The sequence below is a fragment of the Erpetoichthys calabaricus genome, chromosome 17, assembly GCF_900747795.2.
Source record: "Erpetoichthys calabaricus chromosome 17, fErpCal1.3, whole genome shotgun sequence".
Lineage (NCBI taxonomy): Eukaryota > Metazoa > Chordata > Cladistia > Polypteriformes > Polypteridae > Erpetoichthys > Erpetoichthys calabaricus.
The window spans coordinates 79,371,860-79,392,555 of NC_041410.2; the positions used below are offsets into that span (position 1 = coordinate 79,371,860).

The 20,696-nt window shown below is 37.2% G+C and overlaps 1 protein-coding gene across 6 annotated transcripts in view; it reads left to right on the plus strand.

Moving 5' to 3' along the window:
• The first annotated feature begins 4,757 nt into the window (after window positions 1-4,757).
• Window positions 4,758-20,696, plus strand: part of pou2f2a (POU class 2 homeobox 2a) — a 173,811-nt gene continuing 157,872 nt past the window's right edge. For 3 of the 6 annotated variants that reach the window (XM_051920892.1, XM_051920893.1, XM_051920896.1), the window contains exon 1: window positions 6,511-6,741. In XM_051920892.1, the coding sequence (XP_051776852.1) occupies window positions 6,642-6,741 (100 nt within the window). In that variant the 5' untranslated portion in view covers window positions 6,511-6,641. Of the gene's footprint in view, window positions 6,742-20,696 lie in introns of all 6 variants that reach the window. The other 3 variants (XM_051920889.1, XM_051920890.1, XM_051920895.1) reach the window with 2 other exon arrangements.

The following is a 20,696-nucleotide window of genomic DNA, read 5'->3' on the forward strand; positions in this document are numbered from 1 at the left end:
CACCCAGACAGATGTTCAGACTATTCATAGACATAGAAATTGGAGTTTAATCCAGGTTCCCGAAGCTATGAAGTAATAGTGCTAACCACTGTGCCACTTTAAGAAAACATTTTGTATAAAGTGTTGTATTTATTTGTATAACTCATTGTCATGTGTTTTTTTTTCTTTTTAAAATATTGTAACAAATAATATATTGTCAATTGGCTGAGTCATCTGGTGTTCTCCAGGTGAGAAAGGTAGGAAATTAAAAAGTAATTCCAAAGTATATATTTCCAGAGCTATAAAAGCACATGTATATCTTGCACTAATAATCTTCATATTATTTAAAAAGTTGCTTTTAAAAATGAATTAATTTGCAGTTTCATTTTTTTATGTTGAATGATGTAAATAATGCATATAAAAGGGTCAGAATGATGAGGCTCCATTTTGTGTGGCTACCTAGAAGATTTTGAATGTGCAAAAATAATGATATTTTAATGTTAAAAACAGTATAAATGTGTTGTTTTTAAACACACCTTCATCCGATTTTTCCTCACAATCCTGACCACTTTTTTTATTTTATTGTACTGGTTTAGTTTATTATAGCTTTCCTTTGTTCGGCGGGACAAATTTGTACTCTGTGGTCAGCCGAGTCAATGAACGAGTCAGAGAAGGAAGATTTTTTTTTGTATGCTGTGATAAAAAATAATTTCAAAAGTGCCACAGGCAGATTGTTTATTGGAGTGGCAATAAATGAAAACCATCAGTGGTCAATATACTGGAAGTATTTTAAAATAATCCACAGTTAGTAAACCTGGGTTTCTTTTTATTATATTGAAGAGTTAAGGAAGCGAGTTTCACTGTCATGTTCAGTTAGATTAATTAAACTTGTACAGAAAATAGAAGCATAATCTTGGGTCTTTAAAGCAAGATAATGGCCAAGAGCTGAAGCATTACCTGAGATTGTTGGCTCATATTAATCCTTTTTGGTGAAGAGTTTCTAAACGTGGAGTAAGACTCTGGAATCAGTGGGCTTTCTCAAGTGCCAGCAGAAATCTGAAGCATACTCACATATTTCGTATGTTGATTTTTCACATCCACAATGCATTTTCTATATTTAGTGCAAACATTTTAACCTTACAATAGAAGAAAATGCATGCATACAGTCTTTTATATAAACATACCTATTCCTTATCTAAAAAGCTTAAGCTAAGTGTACATATGTTTGTGTATACATGTGTATATAAACTGGGTGTATGTACTGTATATGTATATATATATATATATATATATGTGTGTGTGTGTGTGTGTGTGTGTGTTTGCGTGTGTGTGTGAATGATAATAGCATATGTGTCTGTTCAGTTTACTCACAATTCTGCTTTTGCTATTCACAATGAACCAAAATGGATGAAGGTTGAACGTATCCACAGCAGACCTGAAGCAAGCTGGATATGTTTAAGTGGACAGACATTTAGATGATTGCAAAGCTTTTCACTGAGGGTTTGAGCTTGAGGAGACGAGATTTTTAATAACCTGGAAAAAAATCACCTCATCTGTCTGACCAGAGGCTGAAGGGTATCAAAGATCACGAAACAACTGCTGCACTGTTAACCCCTTATCTTCTTGGCCAGCTTCTCTCTCACTCTCTGTATTTCTTTTTAAATTCTGCTCAATTGAATGGTACTTCTATGAGCACAACATATGTCGATGGTGATTTTCATCTCCTAGCATTGTGAAATTCTAACATTAATAAGGCCTTGTTAAACATTGCTTGTCAAAGGTTTTCTGTTTTAAAAAGACGAATTCAAAAGAGATAAAGTCTTAAGAAAAAATGCTTGACTTTGCAGTTGGCACATTTAAAGCTTCGTACGTCTTTGATTCCAATACTGCGTAAGCAAGGCATCTATAAATGGGCTGACCATCCATCCATTTTTTATCCTGCTATTGCCATTACAGAAACACAGTGAATTATAGCGGGAATCTGGTGGAAGAGAGGAGTCAGCCGCTAGCCAATTGCAGGACACAAACTTACTCAAACACACCCTAAATGTAACTCTCTAATTAACCTAAGATTAATATTTCTGAAATACATGTGGAAACAGGAAAATCCAGCATGGATACAGGAAAATTGAGCTTGCACTAGGACTTGGATAGCTAGAGCTGGTAGCAACAGTGTTAATCACCGCTTCTCTGTATCTTAGTATCAAATGAATAATAGTGAAGCTAACAGTAGACACAATCTGAAGAGACTACATGAACATACTGTGGGACAGTAGTGCACCTACCTCTAGAGTCACAAATTCTACATAAGGTTTTGTTGAGAAGAAATTGAGTGATAGCTTTGTTTGCATGGGTGAAACATCATTTTTCTGTTGAAAGCTGCTCTGGTGCACCCCATACGTATTTCAGCTAGTAACGTGTACAATACCTTTGACATATATAGTATGAAATTTCTGAATCATTGGGTTAAAAACCTTTCTTGCGTTGGTTTGTTTCATAGACCTTAATGAGCTTGTGCACAGTTTCTAATCCAATTGTTAAACATTAACCTATAGTTACTTGCGATTCTTTATGACTTGTATGCTGAAACTAATTGTGCTCTCTTTCTTAGCTGCCGGGACACAGATAATGTAATTTATTTCAGCATGTGGGTTTTTAGATTTGGGTGTTCATACCTGACAGCACTAAACTTTGTTTTCTAATGGTTGGCACATGTTTCCACAAGAGAAAATGTTTAATCACAGAATAGCTCTGAATACTGGCATATCTGGCTGGGAACACAAGTTGACCCGATTTTTAATGTGTGTTTTTTTTTTGATTAAGTGCCTGTTTCTTGTCATTGTCCGCTATCAAACTTATTTTAGAACAAGACAATTAGCCTGTGCTGTTTGTACTGGTCCCATCACCTGTGCTCAACCTGAGATCTAAATGCAGTCACATACTCATATTCAGGCTACAATTAAGGCCAGTCCATAGAGGAGAATTAAATATAGAACTGGTCAATGCACTGTCCCAGGGGGCATCATTATAATGCCTCACAGATCATATTGGCCATAGCTTAGCGCTCTTCAGCTTGGAATTTTAATTTACATTTGCACCTCTGTATGCAATTCCCACTTGTAAATGGCTAATGTGTAAGTAGGGAGCAGGTAATTATAAAAAAGCATGTCAAGTAGAGAGCCGCAGAGCTGTCGCACAGAAAAATGAGAGTGGATTTCTGTGCAGAATATACTGGATGGTGCTGAATGGATCCTTTTGATGGCTTGGTATTTCTGTAATTGCTTATCCTACAACACTGTTGTGTATCTCTTCCTTACAATTAATTATTTACAGCTTTCTTGTTTTGATTTATGCTCTGATTGGAGACATCTTTAGTAATGATGTTCTGTACAGTATGCTTTACTTCATCAGGATGCATTTGTATGATTTTAGTGACATAGCTGTAAGCATTACGAAAGACTACATTTCAATTTCGGATCTGTCTCTTTCTGTGTGGAATTTCCATATTCACCCCAATGGATTTTTTTCCTGGATACTGTTTTCTTCCCACAGCCCAAAGGTTTGCTTGTTAGCTTACAACTATAACCATGTATGGGCTTGCAATATAATGTGTGGGTGTGCTTGAAAGCATACGGTATAATGGACTGATATGGCATCCTGTGTTGGTTCATGCCCTTCTTGTGATAGTGTTGGGGTAGACTACAGCTCCCTACAATCACCTGCAATACAAAAAGTGGGTACAGAAAGTTCATAGACAGATGTTCTCATTATGGCATGGAAATTGGTCTGCCTGTTAGGTCCGGGAACCTAACTTTGATTCACCACTTGATGTCTTTCTGAAGTTTGCACATTCTACCCATATTTGCATGGGATTTCTGAAGGTATTCTAATTTCTTCTTCCCAAATCACAAAGGATATGTTAGATTGCTTAAAAAGCTGGACAAGTGTTAGTGTTTGTGAAAGTGTACCATATGATGAATTGCCTTTCCCGTATGTGGTTGTTTTGTATGCGCCCAAAACCACCAGGATAGGCGAGTTCAGAAAATTAATGGATTTTTAATGGCACTAGATTTTTTAAAATTACATTTTTTAAATGACTAATTTACTTTTTTTGATTATTTCTCAGAAGAATGGCAGGAATGTCTCATTTTGATCGTTGCTTATGAATGGCTTTGTGCATGTACGGGGAAGTGCTTGTGTGTGCGTACAACATCTATATGTATATATCTATATATTATGCATGTTTGTAATACTGGTGTAAAGTGCAAGATAAGGTCAATTTCTGGACATTCATGTGAGTGCTCATTTGTCAGAAAAGGTGTGAGACTGTAGGTGTCTAAGTGACCTGCATGTACTTGTGGATGGATTATTTGGTAATCAGATAGGGTTAAACTATTACAAGTACATGTATGAATCCAGGGGATCGATGTGGAAAAGTGCAAATTTTATTTGGATGTATGTACTTTGCAGTATATGTACAGTACTATATATATAATAATAAGCAATACTGCCTGTACGTATGTATTTGTGTATCCATGTGTGCGCATTTGTACAAGTGAATGGACGGGGTGGGGGGGGATGTGAGGTTCTGAGGTGTGATACTCTTGCTCAGCAGACACACACCACACTACATTCTGCTAGAAATAATTGCTTTTGTCTGGAAGGACTTGAGAAGCCAAGGAAAGGGGGGAGGGGAGGGGGGAAAAGGAGGGGGACCCTCTCTCTCTCTCTCTCTCTCTCTCTCTCTCTCTCTCTCTCTCACTCTCCCCCTCTCTCTCCCTCTCTCTCTCTCTCTCTCTCTCTTTCTCTCCCCCTCTCTGTAAGGGGGTTTCTGAAGGACAACAGACAGTCACTTCTGTATGGCAGGGACGCTTGTGCTTGTCATCTGTCAAATGGGGAGAGAGCGAGAGCTGGAGGGGCGGAGGGAGGGTGAGAGAAAGGGAGAGAGAGAGAGAGAGAATCAGAGAAACAGTGGGACAATAAACTCTGGACTCATTGTGGACCGTGTCTGTTTAACAGGAGTTCATTGTAGTGGTCAAGCAGCCAGGCAGCAAGGCAGGCTTGCATCTTTTTATTTTTCAATCCATAAAAATAACCAATAAATCTCAATATTCCTAAAAATCTTATTTATATAAATCATCAGCATCCCAGAGAAAATACCGCGTGGCATCTTTAAAAGGCTGCGACTATGAAGGCAATGGGTTTTGGAACAGACAGAGAAGTGGGTATTAGCATTAGTCTGACTAGAGCTTAGTGTGTGTATCTGTGTGTGTGCATTCATGTGTGCCAGTGTATGAGTGAGTCTATGTGTGTGGGTGTATTTATTGTTTTTAAATTAATTCCTAATTTGTTTCTGTTTTTAATAATGCCGTACTGTTTGTGAAGATCTCTGTATGTGGTTTATCGAGGTGTGTTAAATATCTGAATATATATATATGTGTGTGTATGTGTATGTGCCTTATGTATACACACACACACACGCGCGCACACACATATATATATATATAAATATACATGCACACACACTGAGAGGAGGGAGCGAGCATGTGCAAGTGGCAGAGAGTGTGAAAGAGACCTGGCTTAGTACGTACAGGTATTGATTTTGTCCTATTGATTGCGATGTTTAGCCTATAGATTTTCTATTTAATAATAATCTATACATGCCAGGCGGATTTTAGGTTTATTTCAGATGATGGCTAGCAGACAAAGAAGCTGATACCAAAAGTACAACTAAAAAGTAGATTTCTATAATGTTATATTTTATATAAATATTTATTTGACTATTTCTGCAACAATATACAAAGATTTTGGATAACCTTGCTATTTCTCTTTTTTTCTCTTGCCTTTTTTGTTTTAGAGATAAAAGAAAAAAATTCATAGTGAGGTCTCCAAAGCACAGTGGAAATGTATAATGTGATTATGGAAATATAAAATAATTATATTAATAATAAGTAACAATAATAAAGTAAAAGAAGACAGGCAGATGCAGAGAGAAGGAAAAAAGGAAAGAAAGAGCTCATCTCACTTCTCTGTCTGTTCACTGCAGCTACATTTTTATCTTTGTGTTATGTATTAATTAATATCTATTAAGTTGCATCAATTTTTGCAGTCGAGCCATTAAAAAAAATGAATAAAGAATTAAAGATAAAAATCCAGAGTCCTTGAGAACGATGGCTCCCTCCTTTGTTGTGCTCTTTTAAGCTTGCCACATTTTTTTTTTCTCTTTTGGCTTTTAATTTTCCTGCTGGTTTTTTCGCTTCTCCGTGGCTTCGCTCGCAGGCTGCCTGAGCGAGATTCATTTTTCTTCTGGCTGGGGCGAAGGTGACAGCAGAGCTTCCCCTAGCAGTGCTTTGATTTTGTGAGATTTCAGAGAGAGATCCTCTGCTGGCTGCAGCTTCTCACTATGCTATAGAAAGAGCCAGCTGCTGCTCACTGCCTTGTCTTCTGTTTCCGTGAGAGAGGCATCTCAAGGAGCTCAGCTGCTGCTGCTCCCTGCTCTTCTTCTTTTTTTTTGTTTTTTTTTTTTTGTTTTTTTTTTTGTTTTTTTGGTTGGTGCCTTGGCTGCAACTGCCTTTGTCTGTCTAAGAAGTTCTGCAATTTTGACAACTAGGAGTAACCAGCATACAAGAAGACGGCTGGGGAGCAAGGAGCAGTGAAGCATCATGTTTGTCCCTCTGCCAGTCCCCTTCGTGTTCCAGCGAGCCTCTTCGGAAGTGGCGGCATGGCGATTGAAATCTCCCCTTTCCCTCCGAGCAGCCAACGGTAAGTCCTGTCTGAAAGAAAAAAAAGTGCAAATCCTGTGCAGCTTCTGCCTTGATGCCCGATTTTTACTGACAATATCGGAGAAGGGCAGGAGCCTGAGCCGGAAAGCTGGCAACGCCGGTCTGCCTTGCTTCTCTGTCTCTCGCTTTCTTCTAGCCTGGCTTAGAGAGAGGAGAATATTCATGTGGATATTGATCCCGCAGATATTGATCCCGGGGCCGGCTTTCTGTTCGTAGAGAGCGGGAGAGAGGAGGGAAGCAGTGACAGCAGGACAGAGCGAGGAGGCTGGAGACAGGCAGCTTCACTGTTGTAGCCTGACAGCTTTTGCCCTGCTCTTTCCAACAACTGGCTTCCTTCCTTTTTTCTCTCAACTACAAGATTTCCTGCTCTGTAAATCACCTGTTCCTCCACCTAAGGTGTTAATTTTTATCAGCACCATGCTCATCTCGTGGCTTCCGCAGTTACATATTATCTTGTTTTCCCCTTCCTTGGTCCCACTCCTGGTTGTTGTTTGTCCTGTTCTTTTCAACAGCTGGCTACCTCCCTTTTTCCTCTACTAGTAGGTTTCTCTGTAAATCTCCTGTTCCTTGACCTGAATTGTTTATTTTTTCAGCATCATGTTTTTCTCGTTGTTTCTGCAGTTACATATTATCTTGTTTTAGTCCCTCTTAGTCCTACTCCCGATTGTTATTTCGAGCTACTTTTGTGGGTGCCAATGCCTAGAGTGATGTTGTATGGGTGCAGAAGGAAGAGAAAGAGTAGAAACCAGTGTTTCATGTGCTGTATCGCAGTCTGTCAGTGTGTCATTCATATTGATGAAAAAAGGCCCAAGCCAGGTTCAGGGAACAGTAAAAAGCAAAGAGTCTGCTTCAACTGTTTCTGTCTTTTGTCATCTTTCTACCCGTTCCTAGAAATGTTGTTTGCGCTTTTTTCTTTCATGCTTCTATTAATTGTAGTACAATGTTCAACCCAGGGGTTGAGTTCTGTGAAATGAAGTGGGTGACAATCAGGTTGCAGTATATAGCTAGGCTTCTTTGTTGCTTTCTCTTGGACAGCAGATCACCACAGATCTGGGATGTCCCAAGGCCTGGTTGTGATACATAAATGCTCCGGTCAGTTCCTAAAACAACTGTGGCCAGTCACCTTGACTGTGTAACGAAGCTTTAGTGTCCAAATCACTGCAAGTACTGAATAGAGGAATAGTTACTGTAACCTTGCAGAAAAACAAAATCAAGTGCTTTAGCTTTCCACTGCACTTATTATCCTTTTGCAAGAGCAAATTCTAGTGATATGTCTGTTACATTTTAATGTGTAATAGTAGTGGCAGTTTCAAAATGGGATTCCTGTGTTTATAAAAGAATGAAAGGTTTAGGATACCAACAGTATACTTGCAGAAATAGCAGGTAAATGTAATGAGACAACACAAAAAAGCAGTAATTCTGATGTGTATAAAACTACACTAACACCTGACCACATGTGTCCTTCCATAGGGAGGTAATCCGTTCCCAAAATTTATTCTGCATATTTCATTTTCCTTGAGAGGCAGCAATACCTGAGCATCCTAAGAAAAAAGAAATATATTTTTCTTTCTGATGTAAACATATAGAGAATACTGTACAGTGCAATCAATGTAATTACGTATTTGCACTATTCAGTATTCTCTATATGTATTCTATATTTCTATAATTAATAGTTATGCTTTTTCTAGTTTCCACCCATTGTGGTCTTGATTCTTGAAGAGGTGCTATGTCATTCTCTCCTTTCTCAGTCTAGACATTCATTTTACTAGTGACACTGCAAAGTCTTGCATCTTTAAGATGAGTTTTAGGAGTTGAGAATGTTTTTCATTTAGTAAATTGCAAATGTAATACCAATAGTATTAACTGCTTTATAATGCAAATGGTCTAATTATTAAATTACAGAAGTGTGGATGGTTTACTCCAGATTGCCCTGGATTTTCATATTTTAGAACAGTAATTTTTAAACATTTTAAAACTGAACTATTTACCAAGATATTGTTGATTTCAGTATATATCCACTCTTCCAGCTTATGCCATGGTTTTGATACATGTACATTGACAAGAATTATTATTTTTGTTTAAGTGTTAGTTTTAAAGAGTTGTCCTTGCTCTTGCCAACCTTTCCTAGCTGGACTTCACATAAGACTTAAACGTTTGCCTGAGTTACACACATATTTTAATTTACAGTGATGTTTTTTAATATTTTTTTTTCATATTTTGTCAGTGATCATAACTGTAGTCTTCTGTATTGCTAACGTCTAAATGTTTACAAATTTTAAAAAGCATTACTTATACAGTAGTTAAAGTTATGGATAGCTCTGCTTTTTCTTGGAATTAATTTGTTTGAATTGGTTTTGCAGATAGTTGAATGATACCTTGAGTGAAGCTATCTTGCTTCAGAGGTTAATTCTGCTACATCACAACTCCAAGGATCGAATTCAGATTTGTCACTGTTTGTGGTGTTGTACATAGCTAAGTGCCACTGTTTCAAGATTTAGGGTTTCAATGATTTTCTAGTTTATCTTTATGTGTATTGTCCTCGATTCCTCCCACATCTTAGAAACACGCATATACTGGTGATTCAAAACTGTTCTGGTGTCAGTGTGTGACTGCAACCTGTGACAGACTACAGTCTCACCCAGGGCTGGCTCTTTCTTTATTACCCTCTCTATAATGGAAATGTCTTGTTTACAAAATAGATTGATTGGGTTAAAGTTATTTCCCTTTATCCGTATCTGTCAAATCGATTAAAGCTAAAGTATCTTAAAGTTAATTTGCATGCATGCTTAATTTAAAAGTAAAGTTGTCCTTAAACTACACAAGCACAAATAATCAATTGAAATGTAAACAGTACTCTGACCTTCCTCCTTCTTTCAAGTCTGATTTCACTGGATTAGCAGACAAAACAACATTTTCAAATCTCATATGAGTAATTGATGGGTGAACAAATCTGCATATAAACAGTGTCACAAAGTATTAAACAGAGTTCATGATGCTCCATGATACTTAAGTAATATCAAATTAATTACCATGATGCTAAAACCAAAGTTTGGCTTTGGATAATGTGCTGGTATTACCTTATGAATCTCTCTATTAGTGAGCCCTTTGTTTTGGGACTATGCCTTATAAGACTTCATGGGAAACAAAGATAATAAGATAAACCTTTGTCAGATTTAGAAAAAGACCTAATGCTTGACCAGAATTAGATTTGCAGTACATTTATGTTGTACTTTAAGAGAAAATATGTGACTATTTGTATTAATTATTAAAGAAGAGTTGTGTGTCAAGGAACTGAGTAAAGATAATCAGATCTAAGGCGAAATTACTAGACCTTGCAATCAATCAGTCTATAAATTAATCTATATATAGTGCCTTTTAGATTAAAAATGTCATAAGCTACTTACAGAAATGCTACTCATCTTAGGAGAACTCAGAAGGAATGGATAATTTCAAAGTACATGGACAGGCTTAAATATTGTTAGTTAAGTAAATCAACAGAACAGCACATCAAAAGGCCATGGGTAGCTCCATGAAAGCATGATGAATTAGAAAACTGAACATGTTTGACTTTGAGGATATGGCAGTTTTTCAGTGTAAGTAAGGTGAGATGGATCTTTAGTTTGGATTTTAATTTTTTAACCAAAGGAGACACTTGAGTTGGAATAGATAGAAAATCGCAATGAGCAGACAGCAGATATGGTAATCCTATCAGTTTTAAAAAGAATTAGAAGTTGTGTGAAATAAGGAAGTTCATTAAATAGATCCAACCTTTAGGGCCCAGTAAATTAGCATAAAGGTTTTTAGTAAGGTTCTGAAAATGACATGGGTCCAGTATAGCTTAGTTTTTCAGTGTTTTGTGTCATTTCTATAACTCCAGAAGCAGCGATGAGGTTTCATTATCATTAGTAGGCTGTTAATACTTGTTTCAGGAGGATAACTTAGGGAAAATTGTAATAATCTAATTAGTTATGGCAATCTAAATAATTTATTTATGTAAATTAAATTGATTAAAGTAGACCCTGAGCATAATTTGTAGCTGTTAGTAAATATTTTAATATCATGTCAAATAAAATTCAGACTGTTATCAAAAATGAATTCTTAAGAAGACCAAAAATTGGAGTAAGAGAAATTCATAATACTCCTAGACTCAAGAGTTTTTATTTATTGACTTGTACTGGATAATATAAGAGAAATTAAGAGATAACTTTTTTGGGTTTTTTTTATGAGTTTATTTATAAATTACTTGATTAAAATTATAGGCATCACTTACACAGACTGTTGTCTAATTCTTGGGAAATAAAGTAGAAAGCAAGCTTGCCTACTTATGGGTGACTACAGAGGTGTGCTAAACAACAGTTAGTAAAATTGCCCAAGTGCAGCTATTCTTTATGTACCTTGATGACCAGGTGTCTCTTCACTCTGATGACCAGGGTGTTTTGCTGATTTTTGTCCTTTGAGGCCATATTAGGATAGGGCTTTCGACAACAATATTCAGAGAAAGATCCCTTTTCCATCCAGCCTAATCTGATATTTTCTGATATTTAGTGAGAGTTTAACAAGTATCAAGTCTTCTTATTTACTGAATTGTACTCTACTACCATTTATGACTTGCTTGCTCTTTCTTTTCATAGGAAAGCAGCTATATGTTTAATAGGGTGTTCAGAGCTGGAACATCACGAGCTTGGGTGTAAAGCGTGCACATTAGGACTCTCCATACCTCCAAAAGAACAACGTTATGGTACTTCTTGCATGGCGTTGTCCTCTGTTGATTGATTGCAGACAAAATGGGTTAGATTTGTGTAGCTGTTGAATTGTTTATCATTATTTCCCCCTATTTGTTACATTGCTTCATGCCCTAGTGCAATTACACCCCACAAACCTTCCATAGAACTAATCTTTGTTTGATTAAGTAAGAAAGATAACTGTTTACTGCGATGGGCTGGCGGCCTGCAAATGCCCCCCGGGGTTTGTTTCCTGCCTTGTGCCCTGTGTTGGCTGGGATTGGCTCCAGCAGACCCCCGTGACACTGTGTTAGGATATAGCGGGCTGGACGATGACTGACTGACTGATAACTGTTTATTTTCTATTCAGAAATGTTTTGTTTTTGATACTCTATTAAAACTATTTGTGCTAATAGCAATTACATCTGATGTCTTTAGTGTATATTGTGCATCCCATTTTCTCTTCTGAAATAGTGTTTGAAAAAATGTAGTTTCATTTTTTTACCTAATTTCTAGGGCCCTGCATATCAGGTATATGTGATATTTAATAAAGGAACATTAACTGTGTATATTTCACTAATTTTCAGTTTAATACAAATGTTTTGAAAGTGTTGTTACCAATTGAAGAGAGGCAAAATGAACATAAGAGTATTACTTAGAAAAACTAGTAATCTAAAGCTTTAATACTTTGCAAATTCCAGTTCATTAAATTATATTTAAATAGTTAAACTTGGACAAAATATTCTTGTCCATGTTCAAGAAAAGATGAGCCCTGTATAGTAAATGTAATAATAATAAAAGCCCAAAATTAAATTATTTTTCTAATTGTGATTTATGTGCTGTTATAGTGATACCTCCATATTTCCACAATTGAAATGACAAGCTTCACGGTAATGCTAACGTGATTGAAAATGACAAAATGTCAACAAGCCTTTGTTAGTGGCATAATGGAGAATCAATGGACGAGGCAGAGCTGTCAATACAACATGCTCGATTGTATTAAACTGCCTTCTTCACAGAATATTTTCTTTTTCTCCCACTCTGCTTTCTCGTGCCACCTTTCATCCGCTCACTGTTTTTGCTACCTCTTCTCTTTTCTCTCTCCTCCTTTCCTCAATTTTGTTTTCTCACCTCATCTTAAAGCATCATTACAGTCTTTGTCCATTAATAATTATTCCTCATTCCTTTTAAATAAAAGTGTCTTTAAAATAAAAGTGAATATATTTTTCTGTGCTTTTTTAAAAATGGTTATGTAAAAGTAAATATAGCTTTTCAAAACCTGCTCAACAGCCTGCATAGAAATGGGCAGTTGTCACTTGCTAAAGGCAAAGGTGATGGCAGACGGTGCTGTCTTTTTAAGTGCCATACAGAGAGAGAGGTGTCCACTCAGGCAAGTAGAGAGCTTCTGTACATGCCAGAGTGTTTAAATAGGGATACCATGGGACATATGCCCTGGAAAATAATTTCTTGCAAATACCCAAATGAGATGGTAGGCAACAAGCAAGGTCCACCAAGGACACCTGGAGCCTTGCAATTGGTAGATAAGAGAAAGCAACCCAAAAACAGACACAGGTGTTTGTCCTTTAGGATATAGTTCAGGGCTCAGAGGTTTCAGAGACCACAATTAGAAACTGTGATCTGGTAGCTGTTTCAGTAATTGTGAAATAACCTGGGTAAGAAGGAGATTTTTAGGGTTATTCTTATCCATGTATTAGTTTAGAGTAATCGGGCTAGTTATGCTGAAGCTTCAGTAGAAGAGAGAAAGAGATAGAGAGACCTAAGAAAGAAAGATGGAAGTAAGAGGTGAGAAGGTGACATCAGGTGTTTGAAAATAGATGAAGCCATGCCACCTGAACCCACCTGACAATTCAAAATTAATAATAATTCAGTACATTTATATAGCGCTTTTCTCAGTACTCAAAGCGCTAGGGAGGAACCGAACCCACAATCTTCCACAGTCTCCTTACTGCAAAGCAGCAGCACTACCACTGCGCCACCTGTGAGGAACTTTAACTGGACCACTGGAACAGGAGGTTTTAGAAGGGTAGAGGGTCTTTTAGGTGCTCCTGTTATCCATCCATCCATTTACTGAGACCATTTAATCCATGAGGAACTGGAGCCTATTCCAGTAGCTTTGAATGCAACACAGAAATCTACACAGATGTAAGTCTCTCGTTTCAAACAGGACCAGTTTTAAGCCTCCAACCAACCTAGACTACATGTCTTCGGGATATGGCAAGAAAACTGCAATGCCAGTAGAAAAACATAGAAATGAAAATGTGCAAGGTCTGCACAGCCAGTGACCAGGTCACTTTCACCCTCTCTGATGTTTCATATTTTATTTAACATAAAAACTAGGACTAGCAATTGGAAATTATGTTTTCCATAAAATCATTAAGCTTTGTTGACTCGCACAATAATAAGAAAATTGTCCATCCATCCATTTAAATTCCTGGTCATTAAATCCAAGCATGTCCCAGGAATACTAGGCAAAGGGTAGGAACTGAACATACTTTATATGGAATGCCATTCCAGTGTTAGACACATCTCATGCATATGCTAACTCTTGCAATCGGCCAATGGAGTGTCGCTAGTCTTTCTGTTGGTATTCTGTTGGACTTTGGAAGGAAATCCATATAAACGGTGGAGGTTGGTACCAAGGTTCAGTTGTGTGGTTGTGGTATTGTTGACTTGTTTGAACTTGATTTCGTTATTACCTTGTATAGTTTTAAAAAAATCAGTTTTGACTCAACAATTACACCATACAAATTAGCTTGCCACTTTATAAATTTAACACCTTAACTATAAAATGCAGGCTGAAACGAAATGAGTTTAATTAAATAAAAATAATCTGCATATATTATCTGTATAATGTTGTATATTGGTCAACTGTACAATTCAGTGCTTTCACTTGGCACCTATGATTTTGAAAGTGATCCATAGTTGTATATTCAACCCTGCAGCAGTGCACATTGAGTTCTATGTCAGATTTAATGCAGGAGCCTTCAGTTTGCTTCATACTGTATGCCTTACTGTCATTTACTTGGCTATTAGTTTCTGCAGTAGACTTACTTAGAAGAATGTTCATCCTTTCATTTAAAATGTGGTGACCTTTTAGAGCTTCACCAGTTTCAAAAAAATCATTACTCCAGTTAAAAACATGGAGTCTCCTCATGAAACCTTGTAGCAAATCCTTTCAGTTTTGTTTTCTGTATTAACTGAAGTAGTAATCAGACAGGAGATGGAAGGACATCGAGTCATTACATTGGAAGAAAAGTTCAAGTTGCTTTTCCTATATGAAGATTGTCCAACTTATCTTTCTATTGCAGTATTCTTTGAGTCTTGGGGACACCAGAGCAGCTTGGATGTGTAGACCCTGGTTTAGTTATGCCCTGCGGTAAACCAAGTTAGGTGATCTAGTCTACCTAGACATTGTGTCTGCTGTTTTGAGAAAGACTTTACACATACCATCTTGTAATGAGAAAATGGGTCCAATGGGATGGATGGACAAATTGCATTTTTAACTGGATTTTATAATATGGTTCATTATAAATACCTGCGCGCATTAAAAGAATTTGACCTAAAGTGAATGACTGTAACTACATGCAGGAAGATACTCTACAAGTGACTGGCATTCCATCCAGTGTCAGTACCTGTATTCTTCCCAATGTTGCTGGTATAGACTTCTAAATCACGGTGATACCTGAAAGGAAATGTGGATGCAGCATGTGGATGAATGCTTAATAAGACTGTCCTACTAATCTGTCCAGTGTCTTGCTCCTGTATTAATCCTACTGTTTCTGGTATAGATTTCTAACTCTCTGTGATACCTGAAAGGAAAACCGGGTACACAATGTGGATGGGTGCTTAATAAGACTGTCCAACTAAAAGTGTGTGCCTACAGACCAGTCGGTATTAGATACAGTCCCTTTCCAGTGCAGTCATTATAAACACGTTTGACTGCATTTTCACCTTCAATTTGTGTCTGAGATGTAGCGAATGTGTTTTTAAGTATCTTATTAACACATTCTTTATCTGCAATGTGTTCAGACAGTACTGCTGTGGACATTGAGTACTGCCTTTATTGATCCACTATAGACGACTGGCTTGTTGAGGCTGCATTATTGCGCTCATTTTTTACCTTGTTAAAGCTGTATTGTCAATGCAACATCACAGTGGCTTGCTGGCTTGCATTTTCATCCTGTGATCACTGCTTTAAGCAGATTCAGTCAAATCTGTGTTGTCCTATTTTTTTTAATTATGCAGCCTTTATTTTGTCACATTAAGAAGTCATTTGCAACAATATTATTTTCAAATTATGGATATTCTCATTTTTTCTGATGATAGCTAAACTTCCTACTTAAGAAGGTAAATAACTTTGGAGGAGGATAAGACCTGTAGATTATGAATGTATGCTATGAATGTTTGCTTCTTTACTAATCTGATTTTAATTCACAGCCTCCTCATGCATCTTGTCTACATGTATTTTCTTACCCTCGTCTGATAAATCTTGTACAGCAATGAAACATAGAAGTTTTGGGCCATAAAGGTTTAGTTCATTGAAACTTGAAAACTATTGTTAAACATCTATCAAGTATTTTATGATTATATACACTAAAGACTTGTTGATGATCATACAGTGTATGCTTTGTGAGTTAATGGCTAAGGTGTTGGAATCTAAAGCATAATGTTTCCAGTTAGGCTCCACCACTGAATCACTGCCTAACCCTAAGCAGACCACTTAATGCGACAGTTGCTACTTCAGCCCTCACAACTGACTTACTGTGTGACCCCGAGTGGATCACTTAATCAATGCTCGGTTATATAAATATGGAAACAGTAGTGCTATACCTGTAACATAACTTGCAGCTATGCCCAAAACAGAAAAGTGAAACACAAAATTAGTCAGTAAAGCTATTTATGTTTGTGGTCAGGTACCTAAGATGTTGGAGCGTAGAATCAAAATGATGGAGGTTCATTTACCATCCATTGACTTTATTTTTGACCATCAGTGAACAGTTTAACCTGCCACTGTTCAGACTGATGATACATGGAAAATATTGTCTTACTGTAAAGTAACCTGAAATTATATCTACTGTGGGCAGGTGGTATATAATGAAGATCAATCATGCTCACCATGAGGAGCATAAGTGGCCTAGTGACTAATGTATGGACTGTAAATTCGAAGGTTTCCGAATAGTAGCTTTTATTGACTTACTGTGTGGCATTAAGGGTATCACTAGCTGTGCCAATGTTTCAATGGTTGAAGTGTCTGTGTTTTGCACTTTTTATTGTATACATACAAACTAAGTTGTGATGATTTTGCTGACCAGTTTATGGAATCACAATGATATTTCTGTTTGATTAACACAAGCATATCGATGTGAATGTATTGTACAAGGATGCATTGTGTTGACTTGAGTATTAAGTGTCATAAATTAGACAGGGGGATTATCTTTAATCCATCTATATATGTCACTAATCATTTGGTAAAATTAATGTAAATTATGCACAATGATTGTCAGAATACTCTTAACCAGCTGGGTAGCAATGCAAGGAGGTTATGTGACAGAGGTTTTCCAATTGGTTAAATGAATGTGTAACATTAAATCTATTGATTGCCTCACACAGTTGTGTTCATTGTATGAACTGATGGATTAAAGAACTGTGTCTGTCTGGCATGCTGATTAGTTTGAGGGATAATCAGAATGAAGCTGACTGTATACTGATTGAATTGACAGCAGCAAGTAAGATAAATGCATGCAGAGACTTAAGAGATTTCAGCTTTTTTTGAGTTTGTGTGAGAATGGATTTAGAGTTTTTTTAGCTATTAAACAAAAAGATATAGTGAAACCTAGATTGACTGCAATATTATGACAATGGCAAGGCTTTTACTGTAAGGCATTTCAGAAAGATATGACACAACTGATTAATCCTCGGTTATTTTATGCTGCCTTAAGCCGAGTGATGATATTGTATTGGCTGGTTTTTTTTGTAAATGTACATTACATTTCTTTTGTAAAATTATGTGAGAGAGAATGTTACGGAAGTGCCACTGTGATAAAATGTATCATTTTAGAATTGTATTTTACCTTACATTTTACCTTAAAGTGCCAAACTGATGCAGCTCATTATACTATTTTAGGCTGTGTACAGGATGCTCCTGCAATGTGCACGTTGCTTGTGTTTGTGTGTATGTGTACTGCACAACAGTGAGCAGAGAATGAGCATCACCCTCTGTATTATTCAAGCACAAAGCACACAGTCTGTGGTGTTAATATAGATAAACTCCTGGCAGATCATTAACAGCTCTAACTGGTATTGAATATCTGCTCTGGAGAGATTGTTGAGAAACCTAATTCCCATTTAAACGCCATTAGCAGGAATTATGAGGTAAACAATCACATCCACCCTTATCTCTGCCTGTCCCTCTCTCCCTCTCTCTTCTGCCCTCTCTCTCTTTCTCTCTCTCTCACACACACACACACATTCTGCTTGCTGCTCAGAGGGGATTTAATTACTGCACATTTCTCCCCAGTGAACTATTATACTCTTTCATCTGCAGTGGTAAACTTGCTGACCTGCTGCTCCCTCGCTTTTTCTTTCTTTCTTTCTTTCTTTCTTTCTTTCTTTCTTTCTTTCTTTCTTTCTTTCTTTCTTTCTTTCTTTCTTTCTTTCTTTCTTTCTTTCTTTCTTTGTGGATATTAACGAGTAGTATCGTGGGTTGTGTCATATTGTTTGTGGAATGAAATTCTAGTGAATTCACCATTTTTTGGTACATTATTAAACATATTAGACTGCAGATAAATTCATGGCTGAGGTCATTTGTGGTCTACAGTGCACACAGAAACATGGCTAATGTGTCCGGCTCACATGTTCAGCCCGTTCCATTTTAGAGTAGCTGATGTATTAGCCGGCGGCTGCACATCTCTCTGCAGTCCATTTCATCTAGAGGTTATATTAATGTTAATTTGGGGGGTCCTATTAACCCCAGGACCTAAGCTCATCTGTCACCTTGTCGGTGTGACTCTTTAGCACAAAGAACTGTGGGAATCGGGTCTAGCCTTTCTTTCTTTATCCCTTTATATTTTTTTCCCTGTTGGTACAAATGCCTGCTAAAGGTGTGCTACATAGCATGGAAGACAGCAGAACATTGACAAAATTATGGAAATATTCTGCACATTTCTAGTGCACTAATTCATAGTTGCCAGCTTCTCCTTTTTTATTTTTCTGGCGTAAATGGTAATAAAAGGAACATTCCCCAAAACTCTTCAGTGGTTTTTTTTCTTAAATAGTCTTAAGCAAATATAGTGGGAGTGAAAGATGCACCAGGGGTCCCTGCAATTCAAGTGCAGTGATTTCGGCACAGTAAAGCTTTTTACTTTGCAGAAGGCACACTCCCAGGCCTTGCACGTTGAACAGAGAAGGTCAGACCCCCTATCCCCTGTGTGAGAATACTTTCTGAAGGAAGAGTTCAATGTCAGACATTCTTTTTCATATTGTCTTCAAAAAGGCATGCATATTAGTGGGATGTTCTGCATTTTCTTCCTTTAGGGACGACACAAGAAGGGTTAAGTCGGCAGGTCCTTTGTTTGCTTGTGAGGGGAAGGGGGGCACGTTGACCTCTTGACCTCCCTGCAAGAGTCACTGATGGAAATTCTTAGTCCGTTTCCCACCCCCTCGCACACACACTGCATGCTACCAACACTGACTGACAGCTCTAACCATCAGCCAAATTACATGGGGGATGGGGCGGAGGTTGGCCCCTTCTAACACGTGTCTTGAAATATTTATTTTAATATTGCTGTGGTCAAGCCAACATTAGCAGTTGCTTGAAAAATGATAAAAGCAGATCTATGAAGACGGCATCTCTAAAAAAGAATCCATTTGATGCCTCGGCAGAAAGCGTGCTTTCCCGTTAAGTTTGCTGACTCTCCCTTCTGGAAACAATGTTAACATTTAGCTTTAAGATGTACAGAGCTGTGCACTGCAGTGATTCACTTTATTTTTGCGAGTTCAGTGGTTGTGTTGAAGAGTTAGGGTTTTAATAAAGTGACCTGGACTGTGGAATTGCAGGACCTTTGGTCATTTCCTGGGCTTTTTAATGACAGATAATGATGTAAAATTTTATATACGTTAGCTCTGCGGTTTGTGGTTAATGGGCTGCTAGATATGAGTTTATGGGAAAATCAATATGGTTTGATCATGTGGGGGCTGTGGGACAGAAAAAGAAAGGGGGGGAACCAAATGAAGAGAGAGCAAGAAACGGGGAGACGCAAATACTAGAGGAGAAACGGAGAAAGTAAAAGGAAGTACAAATGAAGTAATGAAGGAACAAAGAGAGATAGTATGAGAGAAGAGTAATAAGGGATAGCTTCACATGCACATATAGTAAATATTCAGTCTCATACGTCATATTTGTCAGTGGACATACTTGGAGTACTACAGAGACACACAACTATAATATACCTAAATGAGAAAGAAAATGCAATGTCTGCATACTATAAATATTGAAACAACTGTAAGGTATACACATGCACAAAGTAATTTTTATTGCTTGGTGCTTCTGCTAGTTTTTATCATGCATCCATATATGAATGCATTAATTTCAAAGTTTCCAGCAACAAATGTTAAGTTATACCTATCCACCATATATTTCCTATTTCTGGTTACCAATGGTATTAATTTCAAAATAGTGATGTACGTCCATCCCTGCAGAACTAAGTACATGTAGATATTACCCACATCTGTAACTTAACAATACATAGCAGGATGCATATAAAAATTCACCAATGGGTGTTGCCTAGTCCAAAAACCCTTTCTCTAAACCCATTTTTTCATCACAGGGTTATGGAACTTTGAAATTATTTTGACTACATAACATCCATAACTCAGCCTTGGCTGTTAAACCAATCTGCTATGGGACATGCTCTATTTGTAACATATGCCCACTCTCATTCAAATGTGCCAATTTAGAGTTGCCCAGAAAGCCTTGGGAGTTAGGAGAAATAGATACATCATGGAGAAAACTTTTGTGGTGAGGGACAGAATGTAATAATTATGCACAAACAATGGCCAGGATGGGAAAAGTGAGGTAGGAACATTAGTCACTGTAGTGTTATGCCACATAATTTATATACATGATGTATATAATAATATAATACACATAATTATAAAAGAGGAATGTAAAAAAGAAAGAGAAGAAGTTTGCTTT